This window comes from Acomys minous (assembly GCF_964271855.1).
Source record: "Acomys minous genome assembly, chromosome: 13".
Taxonomy (NCBI): Eukaryota; Metazoa; Chordata; class Mammalia; order Rodentia; family Muridae; genus Acomys; species Acomys minous.
In genome coordinates, this window is record NC_140495.1 from 10358058 (window position 1) to 10378561 (window position 20504).

At 40.8% G+C, this 20504-nt stretch overlaps 1 protein-coding gene across 2 annotated transcripts in view; it reads left to right on the forward strand.

Annotated features, from left to right (window-relative positions):
- The window catches only part of PDCD6IP (programmed cell death 6 interacting protein), a 56542-nt gene that overhangs the window by 25516 nt on the left and 10522 nt on the right, over window positions 1–20504 (forward strand). For both annotated transcript variants that reach the window (XM_084753225.1, XM_084753226.1), the window contains exons 8-13: window positions 5090–5312; window positions 6986–7109; window positions 9500–9677; window positions 10878–10989; window positions 11794–11963; window positions 19826–20074. In XM_084753225.1, the coding sequence (XP_084609351.1) occupies window positions 5090–5312; window positions 6986–7109; window positions 9500–9677; window positions 10878–10989; window positions 11794–11963; window positions 19826–20074 (1056 nt within the window). The remainder of the gene's footprint in view (window positions 1–5089; window positions 5313–6985; window positions 7110–9499; window positions 9678–10877; window positions 10990–11793; window positions 11964–19825; window positions 20075–20504) is intronic.

The window sequence follows — 20504 nt, forward strand, 5'->3', positions numbered from 1 at the left end:
GCTCACAATTTAGAAGTATTGAATGTAGCACGTCTTTTTAAACTCTGTTTTATTTGGGGTTCCTTAATGCCTCTACCTCCCTTCCAACCCCTCAATCGTAGGTAGGAGAGAAAGGTTAGAAGGGACAGGGAACATAGAACTCTTTATACTTAGTTCTGGCTGATTAGGGTCATAGGGTTCTTTGGGGCAATATTAATCTCAGTCACCAGGATATCCCCCAGCAGCAGACTTCTTTCTCTGTATATCTCCTCAACGCCCCACCCCACCCCCATCATCTTTCTCATCCTCTCTGTCTCTGGTATTTATGCCCTCCCCAAGTCCTTAGAATTCTACTAACTGCAGCTGGCAAAGACCACCCCCTCTGGGAGCTGCATGAGTCAGTTATCAGCTATGGACAAACTAAAAGTAGTTCTGTATCCCACACTTGGGATTAAAACAAAAACCTGTTTACATAACTGAATTTTTAAGGTAAGATTTCTCTGTGTAGCCTAGGCTGGATCTTGAATGTTTTCTCTTTTCCTGGCTTACTTTTTTTTTTTTTTTTCTTTTTTTGAGAGTGTCTCACTGTGTAGCTGAGGCTGGCTTTGAATTCCTGATACTCTTACTGCAACCTCCTCCTCAGTGCTGTAATCACACCCATACTCTTGTTATTTGATGCTGTGGATTGAACCTAGGGCTTTGTGCATGGTGGGCAAGCACTCTGTTGGTGTAGTCTGTGGGTGATGTTTTCAACTGTGTTTTATTTGATTCATTCATTTCTTTCTTTCTTTCTTTCTTCCTCTCTTTCTCTCTTTCTTTCTTTCTCTCTTTCTCTCTTTCTTTCTTTCTCTCTCTCTCTTTCTTTCTTTCTCTCTTTCTTCTCTTCTTTCTTTCTTTCTTTCTTTCTTTCTTTCTTTCTTTCTTTCTTTCTTTCTTGTTTTGAGTCAGGGTTTCTCTGTGTAAAGACAGATCTGGCTGTCTTGGACTTACTTTGTAGACCAGGCTGGCCTGAACTCACAGAGATCCGCCTGCCTCTGCCTCTCCAGTGCTTCCTTGAATTTTTTCATTTCTAACATTTTTGTTTGTTTTTTCTAACATTTTTAGTTTATTGGTTTTTCTCTTTTCTTTTCCTTTCTTTTCTTTTTTTTTTTTCTTTTTTTTTTTTTCATTTTTTGGTTTTTCCAGACTGGGTTTCTCTGGAGCCCCAGCTGTCCTGGATTCACTTTGTAGATGAGGCTGGTCTCAAACTCACAGAAATCTGCCTGCCTCTGCCTCCTGAGTGCTGGGATTAAAGGTGTGTACCACGACGCCTGGCTAGTTTATTGTTTTTTTTCATTCATGGTCTTGACTTTCTCATCTGTGTTGCTGGCTTTTTTTTTCCCCTAGGTTGTGAATTAATTTCTTCATCTCCTTGATGTGTTCTATGAAGTCATAGATCATTAAAAATAATAATTAATTTACTTTGTGTATGTGTATTTTGTCTACATGTATACCTTTGTACCATATGTGTGCAGTGCCCTTGGAGGTCAGAAGAGAGCATCCAATACTCTAGAACTGGAGTTACAGTTGTGAGCTACTATGTGGGTGCTGGGAACTGAACCCAGCAGTTCTGGGTTCAGCAGTTCTGGAAGAGCAGATAGTGCTTTTAATTGCTGAGCCATTCCTCCAGGCCATTTGTAGAAATACTTAAAAATATTTTTTATTCTTCATTTATCCTAGTATTTATGTTATAGACTTTTAATGATTAAAAAGAAATATGTGTACCAGTATGTGCCTTTGTGTGGGTTTGTGGGTATAAGTTTAGTTGCCAGCAGAGGTCTGGAGCAGGAGTGATAGGCAGTTGTGGAGAAAGATGAAAAATACCATAGATGTAAGAAGCAAGGCAGAGAAAGAGTATGGGATGTTAGGAAGTAGAAGAGTAAAACATAAGAGATTAAAAGAGATTGTTTAATAGTGAAAAATGCATAAATAAAATTGGCTATGTATAAGAAAAATAAAAATAAAAACTGGTTTTAAGAGAAAAACAATAAAATTATTACAAAACCCACAAAGACAATAAGAAATAAGCCCTTCCCCCCCAAAAAAAAGAAGAAAAAGAAAAAGGAAATTTGCCAAAAATAATTTTAAAATATTCCCAACAAAATCAGATAAACTTAAGCAGGGGGATAAAAATGGAAAATGTGATATTTTCTGAAAAGAAGACAAATACTACCCAAAGATGAAGGGAAACACATGACAAAACCCTAAGTAAATGGCACGTGGCAGTGATGTCCTTCTTCATCCTCTGCAGGGTGGCTTCGGGCGTGTCATTAGCTGACTGTGTGGGTCCGCTGAGCTTGAATTGGATAAGTGACAACTGTGTTCCAGAGCTGCTTTCACTTGAGTCACTTTCCTCTGTTTCCTACCAGGGCGTTTGCCAAGTAACTGGAGCTCTGTAGCTGTCATCTGGAGATTGCCCCGTTCCTGTGCACTGTGTAGCTGATAGTCCAGCTGTGGAGTGCCCCTCCAGTATGTCGATAGTGTGGCCAGTGAGCACAGCACTGATCTCCATCCTGGTGTACCTGTCTCATTCTTTAAAAAAACCCATTAAGCATTAACTATTGCGGTGGAGGGGTGTGGCTATAGATGCCAAGCAGTCTGCTGGAGCTTCACAGTCTAGCTGCTATGACCATGTCCTCGTGGGTCCATCAGACCCTAAGGCTGAGCTCAGCTTCCACCTTCCTACTTCTACCTGCACTGTTTGGCCTTTCATAGACGAGAGGTCTGGATCTTTGGGATGGCTCCTGAGGCTTGTGTCTCACCTTGTGGCAGGCTGACTTTAGGCTCCCAGTTCTTGCTTCTTGTTCTCAGGCCCTCAGGGTCGCTCAGTTTTATAGTAGATTTCCTCTTAAGGTGGACACCAGCCATCATGGGTCATGTCAAGTGAAAAAAATGGAGCTCCCCCTCTACTGCTGCCACTCTCATCAAATCTTGCACCTGGATTTGAGGCATTTGAGAAGTGTGGGCTTGTTCTGAAGCAGAATTGGCAGTCTTTCACCAGGGGCTTCCAGGACAGGAATAGTGTACTGTTTGAGCTTTCTAGCTGGCCTTGAATTGAGTCCATTTGTTGGTTTCTGGTATGCTTCCTCTTTCTCTCTTTGGAAGAGTCTATGTTTGTTTTCTTGACTCTTTAACACACAGAGAGGCATTTTCTAACTGCCTCTTCCATAATTGCCTAGCTTTTTTTGGTCTGTTTTTCTATCATGGTTGCCTCCTTAAAATTTTAATCACTGCTGGGCCTGATTTTAGTTTCTTTAGCATGTTATTTTCATTATTTTTGGACAGTACTTCCTTAGTAAATTTGGAAAGTTATAATGCTCTTTTTTTTTTTTTTTTGAGATATATAACCTAGGTTGACTTCAAACTCACTATGTGATTGAGGATGGCCTTGAACAGATCTGCCACTTTTCCCTTCCCAAGTGCTAGGATTAAAGGCATTTCTCCTCCTCCTCTACTGCTTAAACACTACTTGATTCATGTCTTCTTATGGATGGATGGCTCATGGTCATGCCATGTGAGATACTTTTTTACTTACTTTTGTATAATATGGCTGATTTTCCTGACGGCTTTCAGCGGCTTTCCAGCACGGTTGTATATAGGTTCCTTTGGTCTTAATAGTGTAGGAAGGAATCTTCCTTGATACCCGTGCTTCCCATTTGAGCTGTGGCATGTTCTCTGGGTGCTGTGCTCTTCTGCCTTATAATCCCTCTCTTCATCTAATACTATCTGGTAACCTCCCCTTAGTACTGGGCAATCTGACCCTTACTCTAAGGATGAGGCTCCTCACTATCCCATCTTTTTTTGTGCCTTCCTGTTAAGTTGGTCACTTGGTCTTGCTTTTGCCTTGGCTGAAATCTGTTTTACAGTGGTGCCCATTGTTTCCGATGTGATCTAAGCAGTTCCCACTAAGGATGGTGATACGTGCACTCCACTTTTTGTGTTTTCAAGATGCCTGAAATCAAGGTTCTGTTGATGGAAGTGTTCAGTAATTTACAAATCAGATTTACATGTAGTTAAGCTTGTATTTTTCCTAGTTTATAATGAAGATGTTTGTTTCTCTATAGTTTTCATATTGATCTTAGGTGTTTTAAAGTGCAGTGTACATTTTCTATGTTGTTAATAAGAGTAGATTTATTTCCTCTGTTGCTTCTTCACATTAAGGGTTGTACATCTATATTTGCTGCATGGATTTCTGTTGGTTGTTACTTAGGAGATATGCACTTTAGTAACTTTCCCGGTAGGTAAATGCACCACCTGCAACTAAGTTCATTCTCTATCCCTGTGATCTTGTCTGATTGCTTGCCATGTCTGTGATCAAAGTGATACCAGGCAGCTCTCGATTTCCACCATTGGGGATGTTACATGCTTATATTAAACATAATACCAACTTAGGGAGTCAAGAGTTTTGTTATGTTCAAAGAACAGTTCTGTTAAGATAACAAAAAGAGCTGTGCTTGGTGGCACACGCCTTTAATCCCAGCACTTGGGAGGCAGAGGCAGGCAGATCTCTGTGAGTAGGCTGGCCTTGAGTTCACAGAAATCCACCTGCCTCTGCCTCCTTGAGTGGGCTGAGTAACTCTTCATGACTCCAGCTGCTCACCAAGGGTGGCTTCTTCAGGTTTCTGCTCATGTGAATGGTGTGGAGAAGGGTGTCTCTCTGATCAGTGACTTTTGTGGTTTCAAGACCCTTGTCCTAGGGAGTCATAAAGGTGTTCAGAACTTCTTAATTACTGTTAATAGTTATGTAGCTTGTGGAAAGAACATCCAACCTTCACTAACGAGGTTATGTTAATTGGCTCCTAGCTTACTCTTACTGTCTTGGCAGTTCACTTATGTATTTATAAGGATGTCTGCTCTTCCTTTTTTATTATTAGGTATTTTGTCATGGAATTTCCAGGTTATCCTGCCAAGCACAGCACTGGAAATCCGAGAATTTAAAAAGTGCTTGGTAGGGGCTGGAGAGAGGCTCAGCCGTTAAAGGCTAGACTCAAAACCAAAAATATAAAAATGCTTGGTAGAGAAAGCATTCACTTTTAAACAAACAAACACTGTCTGTGTAAATGTTTTTCAGCACGCAGCAGAGCTGATCAAGACTGTGGCATCTCGGTATGATGAGTATGTCAACGTGAAGGACTTTTCTGACCGAATCAACCGTGCCCTTACTGCAGCAAAGAAGGATAATGACTTCATCTATCACGACCGCGTTCCCGACCTTAAAGACCTAGATCCTATTGGCAAAGCCACGCTTGTGAAACCCACTCCCGTCAGTGTGCCCATCAGCCAGAAGTTCACGGGTAGGTCTGTTGTCTCCATGCACTTCAATAAACTCATGTTTTCTCCAACTTCTTCCTTCCTTTTTTTCTTGTTTTTTGTCCTCACAAACCCTGAACATTACTTGTTTTCCCCCTGATTTTCGAGACAAGGTTTCTCTGTGTAGATCAGTCTGGCCTCAAACTCAGAGATCTGCTTTCCTGTGCCTTTTGAATGCTGGGATTAAAGGCATATGCCACCACCACTGCCCGGCTCCTGTTTTTCATTTTACATGAAGAAAATGGTGCTTTGGTGTAGCCTTTTCTTTCCTGTAGGCTGATCTATGTGGTTCGTATAAAATCTCACCTTCTTTGTCTAATACTCAGAATGTAACCTGTGTTGTATTGATGTTGTTTAAAGAGGCGTGGGACTAGACATGGTGGTGCACACCTGAAGTGCCAGCACTGGGGAGGCGGGGACAGGAATGAATTTGAGGCCAGCCTGGTCTATGTAGTGACGTCTAGGCCTAGTTTGTCTATAGAATGACTGAGACAAACAAACAAGCCACAGCTGACTGGATCAGAGAGAGAGGGAAAATTAAGTGTTGTGTCCTCTGTGAAGTTTTCAAGGGGAAAAGTAAGTAACGAAGCGTCTGTTAAGTTAAAGCCCGATGGGATATTTGAAAGAGGATTTTGCTAAGATTGGGACTTTAGGCAAGCCTTGCCATTTTGCTGGCATATTTGTTGCATTTGTTGAAATATTTGTTATATTTAAGATACTGTCACTGGGCCTGGAGGTGGTGGAGCACACCTTTAATCCCAGTGCTTGAGAGGCAGGAACCCTAGTCTACAAAGTGAGTCCAGGACAGCCAAGGCTACACAGAGAAACCCTGTCTCAAAAAACAAAACAAAACAAAACAATAACAACAACAACAGCAACAAAACAAAACCAACCAACAAACAAAAGACACTATCACTGGAAATAAAATGGTTATTTATTTGTATACTTATTCATTTGAGATAGAGGTCTCATGTAGCCTAGACTGGCCTTCAGCTAACTCACTCAGTAACCTAGGTTGGCCTTGAACTTCTGATTCTCCTGTGTTAGCCTTCTAAGGGCTGAGATTACAGGCATGAGCCATCTAGGTATGGTTACACCTAGATAAATAATTTTAAACCAGGATATTTTTAGGGTAATATTTACATTAGATCTGTGTTATAGCCTTTCTTTGATAGTATGGCTATATGTAATATATGCAATATTTGGTACCTGCTAACAGATCTCCTGGATAATATTTAAGTTCCTGGGGAAGAGTGATTATTTAACTTATTTTTATTTAATAAACAGAAAGTGTTTACCATGTGCCAGTGACTGTTAGCACTGACAAATAAGTACTTAGTGTGTCTCTCACAGCAACACTATGGCACAGGAGCTATTATAATGCCTGAGCTATGATGAAGATGCTGAGGCTCAGTTGAGTTTTTTCCTCAAGGCTACATCACTAAGAGATGATGGGCTGTGACATGCATTCTGTCTAATTGGCAAGTGAGCAGTACCACCAAGATCCCTCATGTATGATGACTTAAAATCGTCAGTAAAATGAAGGTCCAGAATGAAGCTTCCAGTGTAGTGATGGGAATTGTAGGAAGTGAGTAGTCATGTCTGTAGTTTGAATTGGTCTCATATTAATTGACTTGGATCTTCTTTTCTGTTGTAGATTTGTTTGAGAAGATGGTCCCTGTGTCTGTGCAGCAGTCCCTGGCTGTGTTTACTCAGAGGAAAGCTGACCTGGTTAACAGATCAATTGCTCAGATGAGAGAAGCTACAACTTTGGCAAATGGGTAGGTGAGCCTGGCTTTCAGAACTGACTTAGAGGTTCTCAGATTTATGTTCTGAATCATTTGTTTTTGTTTGTTTGTTTGTTTGTTTTTAAGTTTTTTGAGCTTGGAAATGAATACCAAGCAGATATAGACATACAAACATGTTCCTTTCTTGTGGTTATCTTATTAAGAAGCCTCAGGTGAACTAGAGTTGGAAGGAATAGAGTTACAGAAAAAAGGTATGAATATGATTACTATTTTGTGTTTCAAAAGATTTATTTGAGGCAAAATGAGTAGAAATAAACTCTTTTAAGATGCATGGTTCTAGCTGGGCATGGTGGTTCATGCCTTTAATCCCAGCACTCAAGGAGGCAGAGGCAGGTGGGTCTCTGATTTTGAGGCCAGCCTGGTCTACAAAGTGCATCCAGGACAGCCAAGGCGACACAGAGTAACCCTATCTTGAAAAAAAAAAAAGATTTATGGTTCTAGCCTGTTATCAGGTGGCTCAGTGTTTGCTGCTAAGCCTTATGCCTTATGATTCAGGTTCTGTTCCTGGGACCCACATGGTAGAAGGAGACTTCTGTAAGTTGTCCTCTGACCTCCATATGTGTGCTGTGGCATGTGAGTGCCCATGTGCATACTCAACAAAAATAAATGCATGTAATAAAAGACAAATGGAACCATTAGGTACTGTAAACCAGTTTTTTATTAGATTAAGAAAATATTTCCTGGTTTAAAAAGTTAGCTATAATTGACACATAATGAAACTATTCATTTAAAATGTAGTTCATTCAGTTTGATAATTGCATATAGCCATGAAAGTACTACAAAGAGAATATAACCCAAATCAGTCCTCATGCTCATCCCTTTCAGTCCCTCTGTCCTTAGTTCCTGGTGACACTCGTGTGGTCTGTGTCACTATAGATCAAGTGTACTCTGTGCAATTTGCCGTAAGTGTAACACTGTAGTATGTATGTACACTGTGTACATCATTGTTGGAAACAGTATGCACCATGCATGCCTCTCACAGTGTATGCTGCAAGTGCCATGTGTGTTAGTCATTCTGCTCGTTGCTGTGCTACAGTACCTACAAGAAAACGTCCTTGTGTAGGGAGGCTGTGGCTGGGAGCAGCTGGCTGTGGTAACAGGAGTGTCAGATTGCATCGTCAGGAGGTAGAGCTGGTCTGTCACCTCCATAGCTTGCCCCCCCCATCCACTTCCTCCACAAAGACCTCACCTTATAAAGGTTCCACAACCTCCAAAACAACGCCTCCAGCTGGGACTGGGAACCTATGGAGGACTCGGACCATTCCATCTATACATGCGGTATTTTATCACTATGACAGAACACTGTGAAAACTACCTGAGGGAGTGTCTTAGTTTCTTACCTGTTAAAGTACCTTGACAAATCTTAGAGTTACAGAGGGATGGGGTGGGTAAAGGCATGGAGGGTGCTTGGGATTAAAACGAGCGGCCTTTTATGTGTTACATGCATTTTTACCACTGTGTTTTTCTACCACTTTTAGTCATTTATTGCTTTTTCAAAATGTACATTTTCCTGGGACCAATGAGATACTTCAGTGGGTGAAGGAATTTGCCTTCAAGCCTCATGACTTGAGTTTGATCCCTAGGACCCACATGGTAGAAGGCAAGAAATGAATTCTGCAAGTTGTTCTTGGACCTCCACATGTGTGTCTTTCTCTTGATATAAAGAAATTTAATGAGAAAATTCAAATTGTTTTTTAACAATCTTTTAAAAAAGATCTACTTAAAGTATTTTATCATATGTTATATTATAAATTAATATATTTTATGTATATGAGTATTTGCCCACTTGTTTGTATGTGTGCCATGCATGTGCAGTGCCAGTGGAGGACAGAAGAAGGTGCCCAGATTCCCGGTGGCTGCCTTTACGGATAGTTGTGAGCTGCCGTGTGAATGTTGGGAACTAAGCCCAGCTGTGCCCTCTTCAAGTGCAGCAAGTGCCTGTGACAGCTGAGCCGTCTCTCCTGACCATTCTTGTCTTTACAGAGTTCTTCATGGATTTTGGATGCAAGTCCTTTGTCAAATATGTACAATTGCATATTCTTTTTTCCAGTTTTGACTTTTCATGTTTTCACTTAAAAGTGATTACATGAATTTTGCCTCTTTTTGTTGTTGATGAAACGCTTGTATTAGTACCGTCCTTCCCTCCGTCCCTCTGTTCTCCATCCCTTCCTCTCCCCCTCCCGATGCCCCTTTCTCCCTTCCATGTAGGTAGGCTTTGTGTAGACCAGGCTGGATTTGAATTCACAAAGATCCGCCTGCTCTGTCTCTGAAGTGCTGGCATTAAAGGAGTGTGCCCCCACTGCCCGGCTCCGGCTATTTCAGAGGCGGTGTAGACTTACCATGACACATTTCCTGTTTTACAGGGTATTGGCTTCCCTCAACCTTCCAGCAGCAATTGAAGATGTGTCTGGAGATACTGTACCTCAGTCTATACTTACCAAATCTACATCTGTAGTTGAACAGGGAGGCATCCAGACTGTCGACCAGCTGATAAAAGAACTACCTGAGTTACTACAAAGAAATAGAGAAATCTTAGAGGAGGTATGTTTGAAAAGATTGGCTTTCCAAGTAGAAACTGTTATCTTGGTGTCCAGTAGGAATTAGGACTCACGGGATTCAAGGGAGTCAGTGCCTAGTTGAGATCACTGCGCCTTATTTGCCTTTGGCTTCAGGAAGATTTCCATTGAGGGAGAATCATTCTTAAGGAGAAATAAATGCATGTTAGTTAAATTCATATGGCCATTGATGGCTGCACACTAGTAAACTATGGAATCAAACGACCTGTTCAGGCGTAACACTTAATAATTAGTCATTTCTTTTGTTGTGTATAGATATCAGGTTCTGTATTAGATATTAGATTTTTGTTTTTGTTCATGTAGTCCAGGTTGGCCTTGATCTCCTTCTGTAGCCAACAGTGACCTTGAACTTCTGATCTTTCTGCCTCTATCTCCTGATTTCTGTGATTATAAGTGTACACCCTCACACTCAGTTTATGCAGTGGTTGGGGATTGGACACATGGCTTTGTGTATGCTAGGCAAACACTTTACCAACCAGACCTACACTGCATGTTTCTTAGAGAACATGTGAGTTGAGTTAAGATTTTAGGGGCTGTGGTACATTTGTTAAACTAAGAAATGAGTACATTGTTTTAACATCATTATTCAGGTTACACACACATGCACACACATGCACTATAAAATTCAGTACCTTGCACCTGTTAGGCCAGCACTATACTACTGAGCTGCCTCCCTAGATGAACTTTCTGTCATGATATACCTCAGATTTCTACAGCAAGAGTGTAGTACTTTTTATACTAAGCTGGGTATGGTGCCTTCACAACTATAATGCCAGCACTGGCAAGGTAGGAAGATCACAAACTTGAGGCTAGAGTCCAAGCCATGTGCGTACCATCAGTTAGTGCTATTGAAATATTTCTACCTTATTAGTTATCATCTCTATTGGGTATAATCATTTAAAAAAAAAAAACAGGCCTGGTGGCTGTCACCTATAATTCCAACACTTAGGAAGTGGAGGCAGAAGGATTGCAGAAGGTTTGAGGCCAGTCTGCTCTATATAGCAAGTTCTAGGCCATTCAAGGCTGTGTAGCAAGACACTCAAAAAACCAAATTGATCCAAACCAAGTGAACAGCTCTCTCAGATCACAACAATTAAAAATGTTGAAGTTTTTTTTTAAATGCTAACAATGCTATCTCAAGGATTTTTGTTTCCTTTTCTAAAAGTCACTAAGAATGTTGGATGAAGAAGAAGCAACTGATAATGACTTAAGAGCAAAGTTCAAGGAACGCTGGCAAAGGACTCCATCCAATGACCTCTATAAGCCTTTACGAGCAGGTAACCATAGCACAGATGAGTTCATGCAAGTAAATTCTCACTTACTCACCATATATTCTTAAAATTTAGACTCTGTTGTAAACTCATTTTTACTGGCCTGTGTATGAATAATGGAAACCCAGTTATTTCTCCTTGATTAACAAACAGTAGTGAAACTCATCTTGGCTCACTGTGTCGAGTGGACGTAAGCTGACCCTGTGGGCCTCAAGCTTTTCCAAGCCCCATGTATATTTTAAAGCCATGCATGAAGTGAAATGTATGATCTTGTAGTTCCTTTTTGACTTAGTAATGAATCCCAGGTGGATAAAAGAAATGAACCTTAACAGCTACTTTGAAATAGATTATGCTTTCCAAGAATTCAGTTATTAAGGTTTGTGCTTTCAGTAAATAGTATCTTCATTTTGGCTAGAGACTTTATTTCTGTTAGATATTTCTAAAAATAGACCTACCTTTCTTTGAAATGAAGTCATCCTTTGAGAAAGGAGCACTTTTTCCGTGAGTTGTACCTACCTATTTTGGCATGAATGACTTTTTTCAGTGTTTGTTAGTTGTAGACAGAAACTAGACAAATGTCTGTTTTCTGTCACTGTTTTCAATACCACTAACATTAACCAAGAGACACCAAACTACCATGCTTTGGCTCCATAAGTAATTTTGTCTTTTTTTCCCCAAATGAAAACTGTAGTCTGTTGTCTAGTGAACTAGGGCTGTAGAAGGGAAGGAGGGCCACCCTGAGAGCCAACCAGAGTTTAAAATATAACCAGCCCCATCAGTCTGTTGAGTTCTGGAAACTCTTTTCCCTAGAGGGAGCCAAATTCAGAGCGGTATTAGATAAAGCTGTGCAAGCAGACGGACAAGTGAAAGAGAATTACCAATCCCATCGCGACACCATTGCACTTCTGTGTAAGCCGGAACCTGAGCTGAATGCCGCCATCCCCTCTGCTAATCCAGCCAAGACCATGCAGGGCAGCGAGGTGAGAAGGTGAACTTGATGTGGGTGGTCCTGTGTTTATAGAACTGTTTAAGCCGCTGTGTACAATGGCGTGCCAAGATCTTACTGTTTAACTTGTAAACAAACAGTGCAGGAGTGGGCCAGAGGTGTAGCTTCATGTAGCTTGCTTAACTTGCACGAGGCTGTGGGTTTGATTCCAAGTATCACATACTTATGCACACTCACACAGACACATAAATACATGTAGAAGTAAGTGAAGGTTGTCATGTCTAAACTAGCATTATATACATAGTGTGATATAATATTATTGGTTAACATTGTTATAATTTTCATTTCTTTAGTTCCTTTTGGAGCTGGGTACTAAGTTCTAGGTTCTTCATATGGCAGCAGTATTCAGTCAGTTTTTATAAAAGAAGGAGGCTTGGAAAGAATAGAAACTTTCCTTAGAGTGAAAAAGATGGGTAGCCTCCTAACTGTAATTTCTTTGTGATTTTTCTTCTGCTTTCCATTATATTCCAATTGCCTAGGTTGAAAGGAAAATTGGCAAGGTATGCATATTAGCAAATGTCAGCATCATGATATTTCTAATGATGGCAGGAAAGAACCTCTGATTAGGAAAGTCCTAAAGAAGAGAAAAAATGCAGGTGAATGTAGTAGCAGGACAGGATAGCTGCTCCCTGGTGCACAGGAAATACGCCTAGACAAGAAAAAAACACTGTTTGAAAAAGAAGCCTTTCCTGGGATTGTAGATGTCTAAAGTTGTTGATCCTCTTCTTTATTTCTTGTTGTACAGAATAATTTTATATATTCTAGCAAGACTTACTCTATGAGATACTGGGTTAAGTAGTATGAAAAATTAGCAAATGAATCATAGAGAGCCTTTATTTATCTCAGTTTGTGGTCCAGCGTGGAACATTAGTCATGTACAAAGATGACAATGATACGTATGTAATAAGTTTATAAACTCAGTAGGAAAAGCATAAGGAGTTGCCGTTGGGATTTAGACAGGGCTCTTAAATTTCAGGAGTGTGTGGCACACTGAAACAGAGGGAGAAGAAGTGAACACACGTAAAGGTAGTTCCAGGGCTGAGTTAGCCTGAGTATACTGAGAGGTGGTAGAGGGTGTGGGGAGCAGGTGCTGGGCAGCACTCCACCAGCAAGAGAGGGCTGCAGAGCTGACCATCTGAGGGACCCAGGTCTACAGGACTGACGGGCCAGGAACATCAGCTACGTGCCTGAATGTGGTCAGAGCATAAATGTTGAAGAGCAGGGAATGTAGACATGAGTATACCTCAGGGAACAAGAACAGGACCCCCCATACCCTTGCCCTGCGGTGCTGAGGGTTAAACCCAGGGCCGGGTGCATAGTCATTCGGGCATTCTACTACTGAGCTGTGCCTCCCACCCCCCCACCCCGCCCCGCCCCCCCAGCTTGCCCCTAACCCCACCTTTTTTTTTTTTTTTTTTTGGACACATGGTCTTTCTGCATTGCCCAAAGCAAGCCTTTAACTTGGGGGATTGAATCTGGGGCCTTGTGCATGCTGTAAGCATGCTATTAAAGAGCTGCATCCCTAGCCCTTTGCTTTTTTTTTAATTTTAGAGAAATATTTGTGTAGCCTAACTTCTTTTTTTATTTTTTACTTTTTTTTCTGTGCTGGGGATTGAAACCAAAGGGTTGTTATATTCTGCAGTCCCAGCCCATTGGTGTTTGGTTGATAAATTTATATGGATATTGTCTTTTTATTTCCCTTTAATGGGAAAGCAAAAGTAGTTTGTGCTAAGCAAAATCAGAGTTAGTAAGCCTTTATTTGTTGGTATTTTATTAATTTATATTAATAGGTTTTTTTTGTTAATCTTTAATGTTATTTCACATACTAAGTTATTGTATTGAAGCTACATTTCATGACAGGTGGCAAGAAAATGTTCAACACACTGTATTTATGCTTCACAAGCCTCTTTTAATTAAGACAAGCATCATGTATTATCAAAGCTGTTTCAAACTTTTACCATAAAATTTGATGATAGTTTACCCAGAGTGTTCATGGTAACAACCATTTGGAAATCAGGCATGGTGGATCTCTGTGAGTTTGAGGCTAACCTGGTCTACATAGCGAGATCCAGGACAGCCAGGCTGTATGATGAGACTGTGTTTTAAATATGTGTTTCTTGTTCTTTTTCTTTGACTCTTTTTGTTTGTATTGTCTTATTCCAACTTGTTTTTATTGTTTGCTTGTTTCTTTTATTTGTATTATTTCTTAGATGCCTGTCTTTCTAAGGAGAGGGCATGGCTCTGGACGGATGGGGAGGTAGGAAAGAGGGGAAATGGTAATCTGAATATATTGTATGGAAAAAAATTTTTTTTAAGTCTTAGAAGTATTTATTGGACATTTTTCTTTTTGATTTGAGACTTTCATATATGAGTATAATGCATTTTGATCATCTCTTTCAACTCTGTCCACACTCCGAATTCTTCCAGTGTCCCCTCCCCAAATCTGTTCTCTCAAATTTGTGTCGTCTTCTGTAATTATTATCACAATTTAATTAACTGTCCTAATACGTACTCCACATGTAAGATAGAAAATGTGGAGTAGATACACAACAGAATTCTCTTTTTCCTTTTCTTTTGTTGAGAATATCCTTCTCACATACAGTAGATCCTGATCATAGTGTCCCCTCCGCTACTCCCGCCGGCTCCTCCTGACCTTCTCTCCCTTTAGAACCACTCCCTTTTGGTCTCGTATTATAAAAGAACAGGCTTCTAAGAGAGAACAACTAAACATGACAAAATAAATATAATAAGGTGAAGCCAAAACTATCATATGAAGTTGAACATGGCAACATAGCAGGAGGAAGAGTTCCAGGAGCAGGCACAAGAGTCAGAGGTCCACTCTTTCTCACAGTTAGGAGTCCCATAAAAACACTAAGCTAAGAGCTGTAATATATATGCAGGGACCTGGTGCCGACCCATGCCTGCCCCGTGTTTGTTGCTCCAGTCTCTATGAGCTCATATGCATCTTGCTCAGTTGATTCAGAGGGTCTTGTTCTTCTGGGGTCCTCCATCCCCTCTGACTCTTAAAATCTTTCTACCTCCTCTTCTGAAGGGAGGGGTTTGATAGAGACCTCCAATTTAGACTCTCTCCACATAATGTCTGGCTGTGGGTCTCTGCATCTGTTCCCATCTGTTGACAGAGGAAGCCTTTCTGATGACTGGGTAAGGCACTGATCTATGACTATATTAGAATATCATTAGCAATCTTTTAAAAATCTATTTTCAATAAAAGATAAAAAAAAAAAGCCAAACATATAGCCATTTATTGAGTTGATAAAGTTTGGTAACATACACTTTGCCCAGAAGCCAAAGTTTGATAATAGAAATGTTTTTCTATGGTGAAGAAGTCTATTGCCTACTTCCTGTTAGTCTTTTTGGGTGTCTAGTGGTAGAGTGAAGACTAGTGCTCAGACTGCTGGCAACCTGTACTTGAAGATCCTGTAACTCAGGCTGCCTTTAGATTTGCTGTGTAGCCAGAGATACCTTGGACTTCTGATCCTCCTGCCTCTACTTCTTAAGTGCTGGGATGACCGCTGTGCTTACCAGAGTGTCTGTTGGACAGAGCCTTGTCCATGGTGCTGAGCTAGTTCTCTATCATGGGGAATCCAAGCCACGCTTGGGCACTTTATAGATTGGTAGTCTACCCTTTTCTCTTGGTTTTTTGTTTTTTGGTCTTAGATTTACTTTTATTCTGTTTTAATTATGTGCTGGTGTGTCTATCAGTATGTGGGTAGGTGCACATAAGTGCAGATGCCTCAGGAGGTTAAAGGCATTGGATCCCCTGGAGCTGGAGTTAGAGACAGTTGTGAGCTGCCCTATGTGGGCTCTGGGAACTGAACTCAAGTCTCATGAAAGAGCAGCAAGTGCTTATCATCTCTCCATCTCCCTCTTGATTTTTCAACTGGAGACTGTTTATCAACAAGTGTTGAGAGGCCTGCATGCTCATCACCATGATGAGAGCTGTGTTGTACACCAGTTACTGTGCTGAGCATGGCGACCTTTGTGGAGGGAAAGCCTTCTGGCTAGCTGGTGTAAGGCCCTGTTTCTCCTTGCTGTTCGTACCTCATATTTACCTTCTCTGAAATATTTGGGAAATTGATACACATCATGTCCCTAATGTGTTTGTAAATGTCATAAAGGGTTCCATAATCTAAGATCCAACTGACAACAAGCTTAAGGGGCCAGTCTACCTCTTGTTTGTATATGACATGTAAGCTAAGATTGGTTCTTACAGTTTTAAATGACCATGAAATAGAGACTAATGAATGTTTTTTGTTGTTGTTGTAGTAACTTAGTCAACTCATTGATTTATCTGCTGTCTGAACCTGCTGCCCCTTCCTTCATAGACTTTAATATTCATTAGAGACTGTGACCAAGCCTGTTGCCAAAGGTTACTGTCTCCTCATCTGGGAAGAAGCACCGGCAGCTTGGGGGTCTTGTTCCCTCCTCCATCCTTGCACTTCTGTCTCTGTGCTGTGGCAAGAGTGGTCCTCTACCTTCCCTGATCTGTCAACTCCATCCTACCCCAGGAATTTTACATTTGTGTATTTTTTTAGGGGCCTTCTACCCTACCATGTCTCTTCCTTAGTCTCAGATATCAGCCTTTCCTCCGTCCTTGTCATATCGTCCATCCTTGTCAATGAAGGGAGGGCTCTTAAAGCTGTAGTCACCTACTGAACAGTAATTAACATGCAGATTCAGTAAGTTGTCCTGAACTTCGTGGGACAGTAAATACTGGCAGCTTAATTTAATAAAGTTATTGGGTTAGTTGCATTTGAAAGCTGATTATAAGCAGGTGTATTGGTAATAGCAAACTTAAACCTGTAACACAGCATTTCGAGGGCTTAGTTGGAGGATGGAGAGTTCAGGGCCATCCTGGACTCTGTAATGAGATGCTGTTAAAAGATAAAATAATTGCAGCTATCTATAAGAGAGAAATAAGTTCATTAGACCTTTATGTATCTTTTTTGTTAAGACACCCAGTTTTTAAAAAAGATTTATTTATTTATTATGTATACAATGTGTTCCTACCTGCCAGAAGAGGGTTCCAGATCTCATTATAGATGGTTATGAGCCACCATGTGGTTGCTGAGAATTGAACTCAGGACCTTTGGAAGAGCAGCCAGTGCTCTTAATTTCTGAGCCATTTCTCCAGCCCTGACCTTTATGTATTTTGTTTTGATAATTTGGTAAGCCTCAGATTTCAGTTTATAAGCATATTTAAACAGTGGTTTTCTTGCTATCCTGGCCATTTATCTGTGCAAGCAGTTTAATCTATTTTTCTCGTTATCCCCTTTCTTAAAATTAGGGCAGTATTGTGCAGTCTGAAGTATAGCTAAACTAGTGTATGTGACCATTAATTATTAGGCCCCTTTAACACAAAGAAACTCTTGGTCTTTGTGTGATATTCACACAATCATAAAACTGTTGTTTGAAATTATATTTTTTTTTCAAAGACTTAGAACCATGGTATTCTGAAATAGCATAAGACTTGGTAAGTAGGATCTTAGTCCTTAATTTCCAAGGTTAGAAAGTGGTATGCATGAGTCAGGAGGTGAAGGAGGCTTTCGCTGTAAATAGAGTTGACTCTTAGAATCTCTACAGTTCTCTGCTGCTGTGTGCAGTTCTTCACTGGAGAGGAACCTGTGTCCATGTGAGGCCTTTACATCAGCTCTTACTGGTAGTCCACTAGTGGGGGGTGATTTGTTGTTTTAATTGAAAATCCCTGATTGCTCTGTTTTACCAATAAAGGCTGTGCTGAAAACCTGCTAACTCAGAGAGGCAGAGAAAGCACCCAGCTGAACTTTTTGCTCAGCTCACATCCCAATGGAGGAGGCCCAAAAGGCTCACTAGCTCAGCTGACAACCCAGGAGGAAAAGGTCAAAGAACCCAAGGCCAAAGGCTTGGTAGCTCAAAGCCCAAAAAACCAAAGGCCAAGGAGCTGAGGAGCTCAAGAGCCAAAGAACTAAAATCCCAAGAATAAATCCCAGAGGGTGTCTTGAACACCCCTCAAGTCAAAGTCCCTCCTTCTCTTTAATCTCTGTCAGTTGGTTCCTTGCGCTGTGTCTTGACCTAGAGCTAACTTTATTAAATCCTGTGTATAGATAGCTGTTGGATTAAAGGTGTGTGTAAGACTGGCTGAACCACATCTTAATCACCTGTTTACAATAAACAAAGTTCTTGGATTAAAGATGTCTTAGGGCTCAACCACAAGAAATGGATTTACAGTTCAATCTTAGAGATCACAGTGGGATCAAAGACAGATTTTTACAGTTTACAATCTCAGGGATCACAATGGGATCAAAATCCTGTAAGAGTGGTTCGAACCATCATTTAGGCCTGCTGTTTGGTGAGAGGATCTGAGTTTCTGTGCTGTGTCACACAGTGTGTCTGCAGACAGTGGTGCTCCAGCTGTGGGACCTAGCTTGTTTGCCCTTCTGCGGATTTCCATTCTTCCACAGCTTACATTCATTTTTTGGCTGATGAAACATGAGGATGATATCACTTCCTTTTTCTTCCCTCTTTTCTCATTCTGATGTTTTTGTTAGCCAGACAGTCTGCACAGAGGTTTTAAAACAAACTTACTCCATTATCACCTTAACAATGCTAGTAGAAAATTAAAAATTTTTTGTGTGTGTGTGGTGTATGTGTACATGCATGCATGAATGTGACCACATGCTTACATGTGCATGAGCACACGCTTGAGGAAGCCAGAGATTGTCCCTGGGTGTCTCCCTCTATCATGTCTTCCTCCCATTTTTTGAAATAAGGTCTCAGTAAGTCTGGAGCTCCATGTTGTTTGGCTTGACTTTCAGGGCAGTAAGTCCCTGTGTCCCTCTGCCCCTTCCACCTATCACTTCCCCCAGCGCTGGGGCTGGGGTGGTTACAGGCATGTGCTACTGTTTCCAGCCTTTTTTCTTTTTTAAACATGGGTGCTGGAGATCCAAACTCAGATCCTAATGCTTAGAACCATTGAGCCATCTCCTCAGCCCTCCTGATATATAATATTTTTTTAATAATTTAAACTTATATATCCTATTTCACCTTGTCAAATAAAAATTAGTCACATAATTAAGAAGGTAGCTTAAATTCACTAAATAAATGAGACTTTAATTTCTGATCTGTTTCATATATATATATATATATATATTTTAATTTGCCTGAGTACTTAGATTTCTAAGCCTCTGATCTGTGTAGTTGAAAATGTGTTAAATGTTTGCAGTTGTACCATCAACCTCAGGTGCCAGGTCACAGTGCTGCAGAGTGGGCTCCGCTCTGTGCAGGGATTACAAATCTTGAGTACCAGGGAATAATGGATCACTTTGATCTTCACGGTTGTTCTGAAACCCGTATTATTTCCATCTTACAAGTGAGAAGATTGCCCTTTCCAGGAATTCACCTGTAACCAAGTCCACTCTGCTGACTCCTGCTATTCCAGTGCTTTCTTTCTTCCCTTCTTTTTGAAACAGTGGTTCTGGGCATTGAATCCAGGGTCTCATGCATGCGAGGCAAGCTGGAAACCATGACCTGTATTCATAGCCCTGAATTTTCTTTTCCTGTCCATTCCACCATGCTCTCTAGAACTTAATATGTAGTCCAGGCTATCCTTGAAGTCAATAGTTATCCACCTGCCTCTGATTCCCAGTGCTGGGATTAAAGGCGTCTAATACCAAACCTAGTTTGAAATACTTTCTTTCCTGTAACTTTGACTTTGGTAGGTCTCATTTGTTTCCTATACTAAAGCTTTATGTTTTGAACATACAAAAAATGTTTAGGACCCACAGTGCAGTGCTCAGGGATGCCTTACCACTGACCATGTATGTGTTTGCTGTTTAGGTTGTAAATGTCTTAAAATCTCTATTGTCAAATCTTGATGACATAAAGAAGGAAAGAGAGGGTCTTGAGAATGACCTGAAGTCCGTGAACTTTGACATGACAAGCAAGTTTTTGACAGCTCTGGCCCAGGATGGTGTGATAAATGAAGAGGCTCTGTCTGTCACTGAGCTGGATCGGATCTATGGTGGTCTCACAGCTAAAGTCCAAGAGTCTCTTAAGAAACAGGAGGGACTTCTAAAAAATATACAGGTAAATTTATATATTTAACAGGAAGTGTGTGGCAGACCTATGACCATTGAAGATTGTCAAAACGAAGAATTCACAGAGTAAAGCATGGTGTATCTATATAGTTTGCAAAAATGAAGGGTCTTTACAGCCCAGACTGGCCTGGAACTCACTGTCACTGTGACACAAGTGGGTCTCACACTTGCCATCCTTGTGTGTTTCCCTCCTAAGTGCTGGGGTTATGAGCAGCGTGCATTCTTAATGGCTATATTCACCTGGTATGTGTGAGGCCCTAGGTTCAGTTCCTAGCACTAGAACAAAGCCACTTCTCTGGCTAGGGTGCTGCATGCTGTTTCCTTTTTATTTTTCTTGTCATGTGTAAGGAAGAATCAGAAATAGTTGGACTCCTTACTGCCTGCAGAATTGCCTGGCAAAATCATACAGACTTCACTAT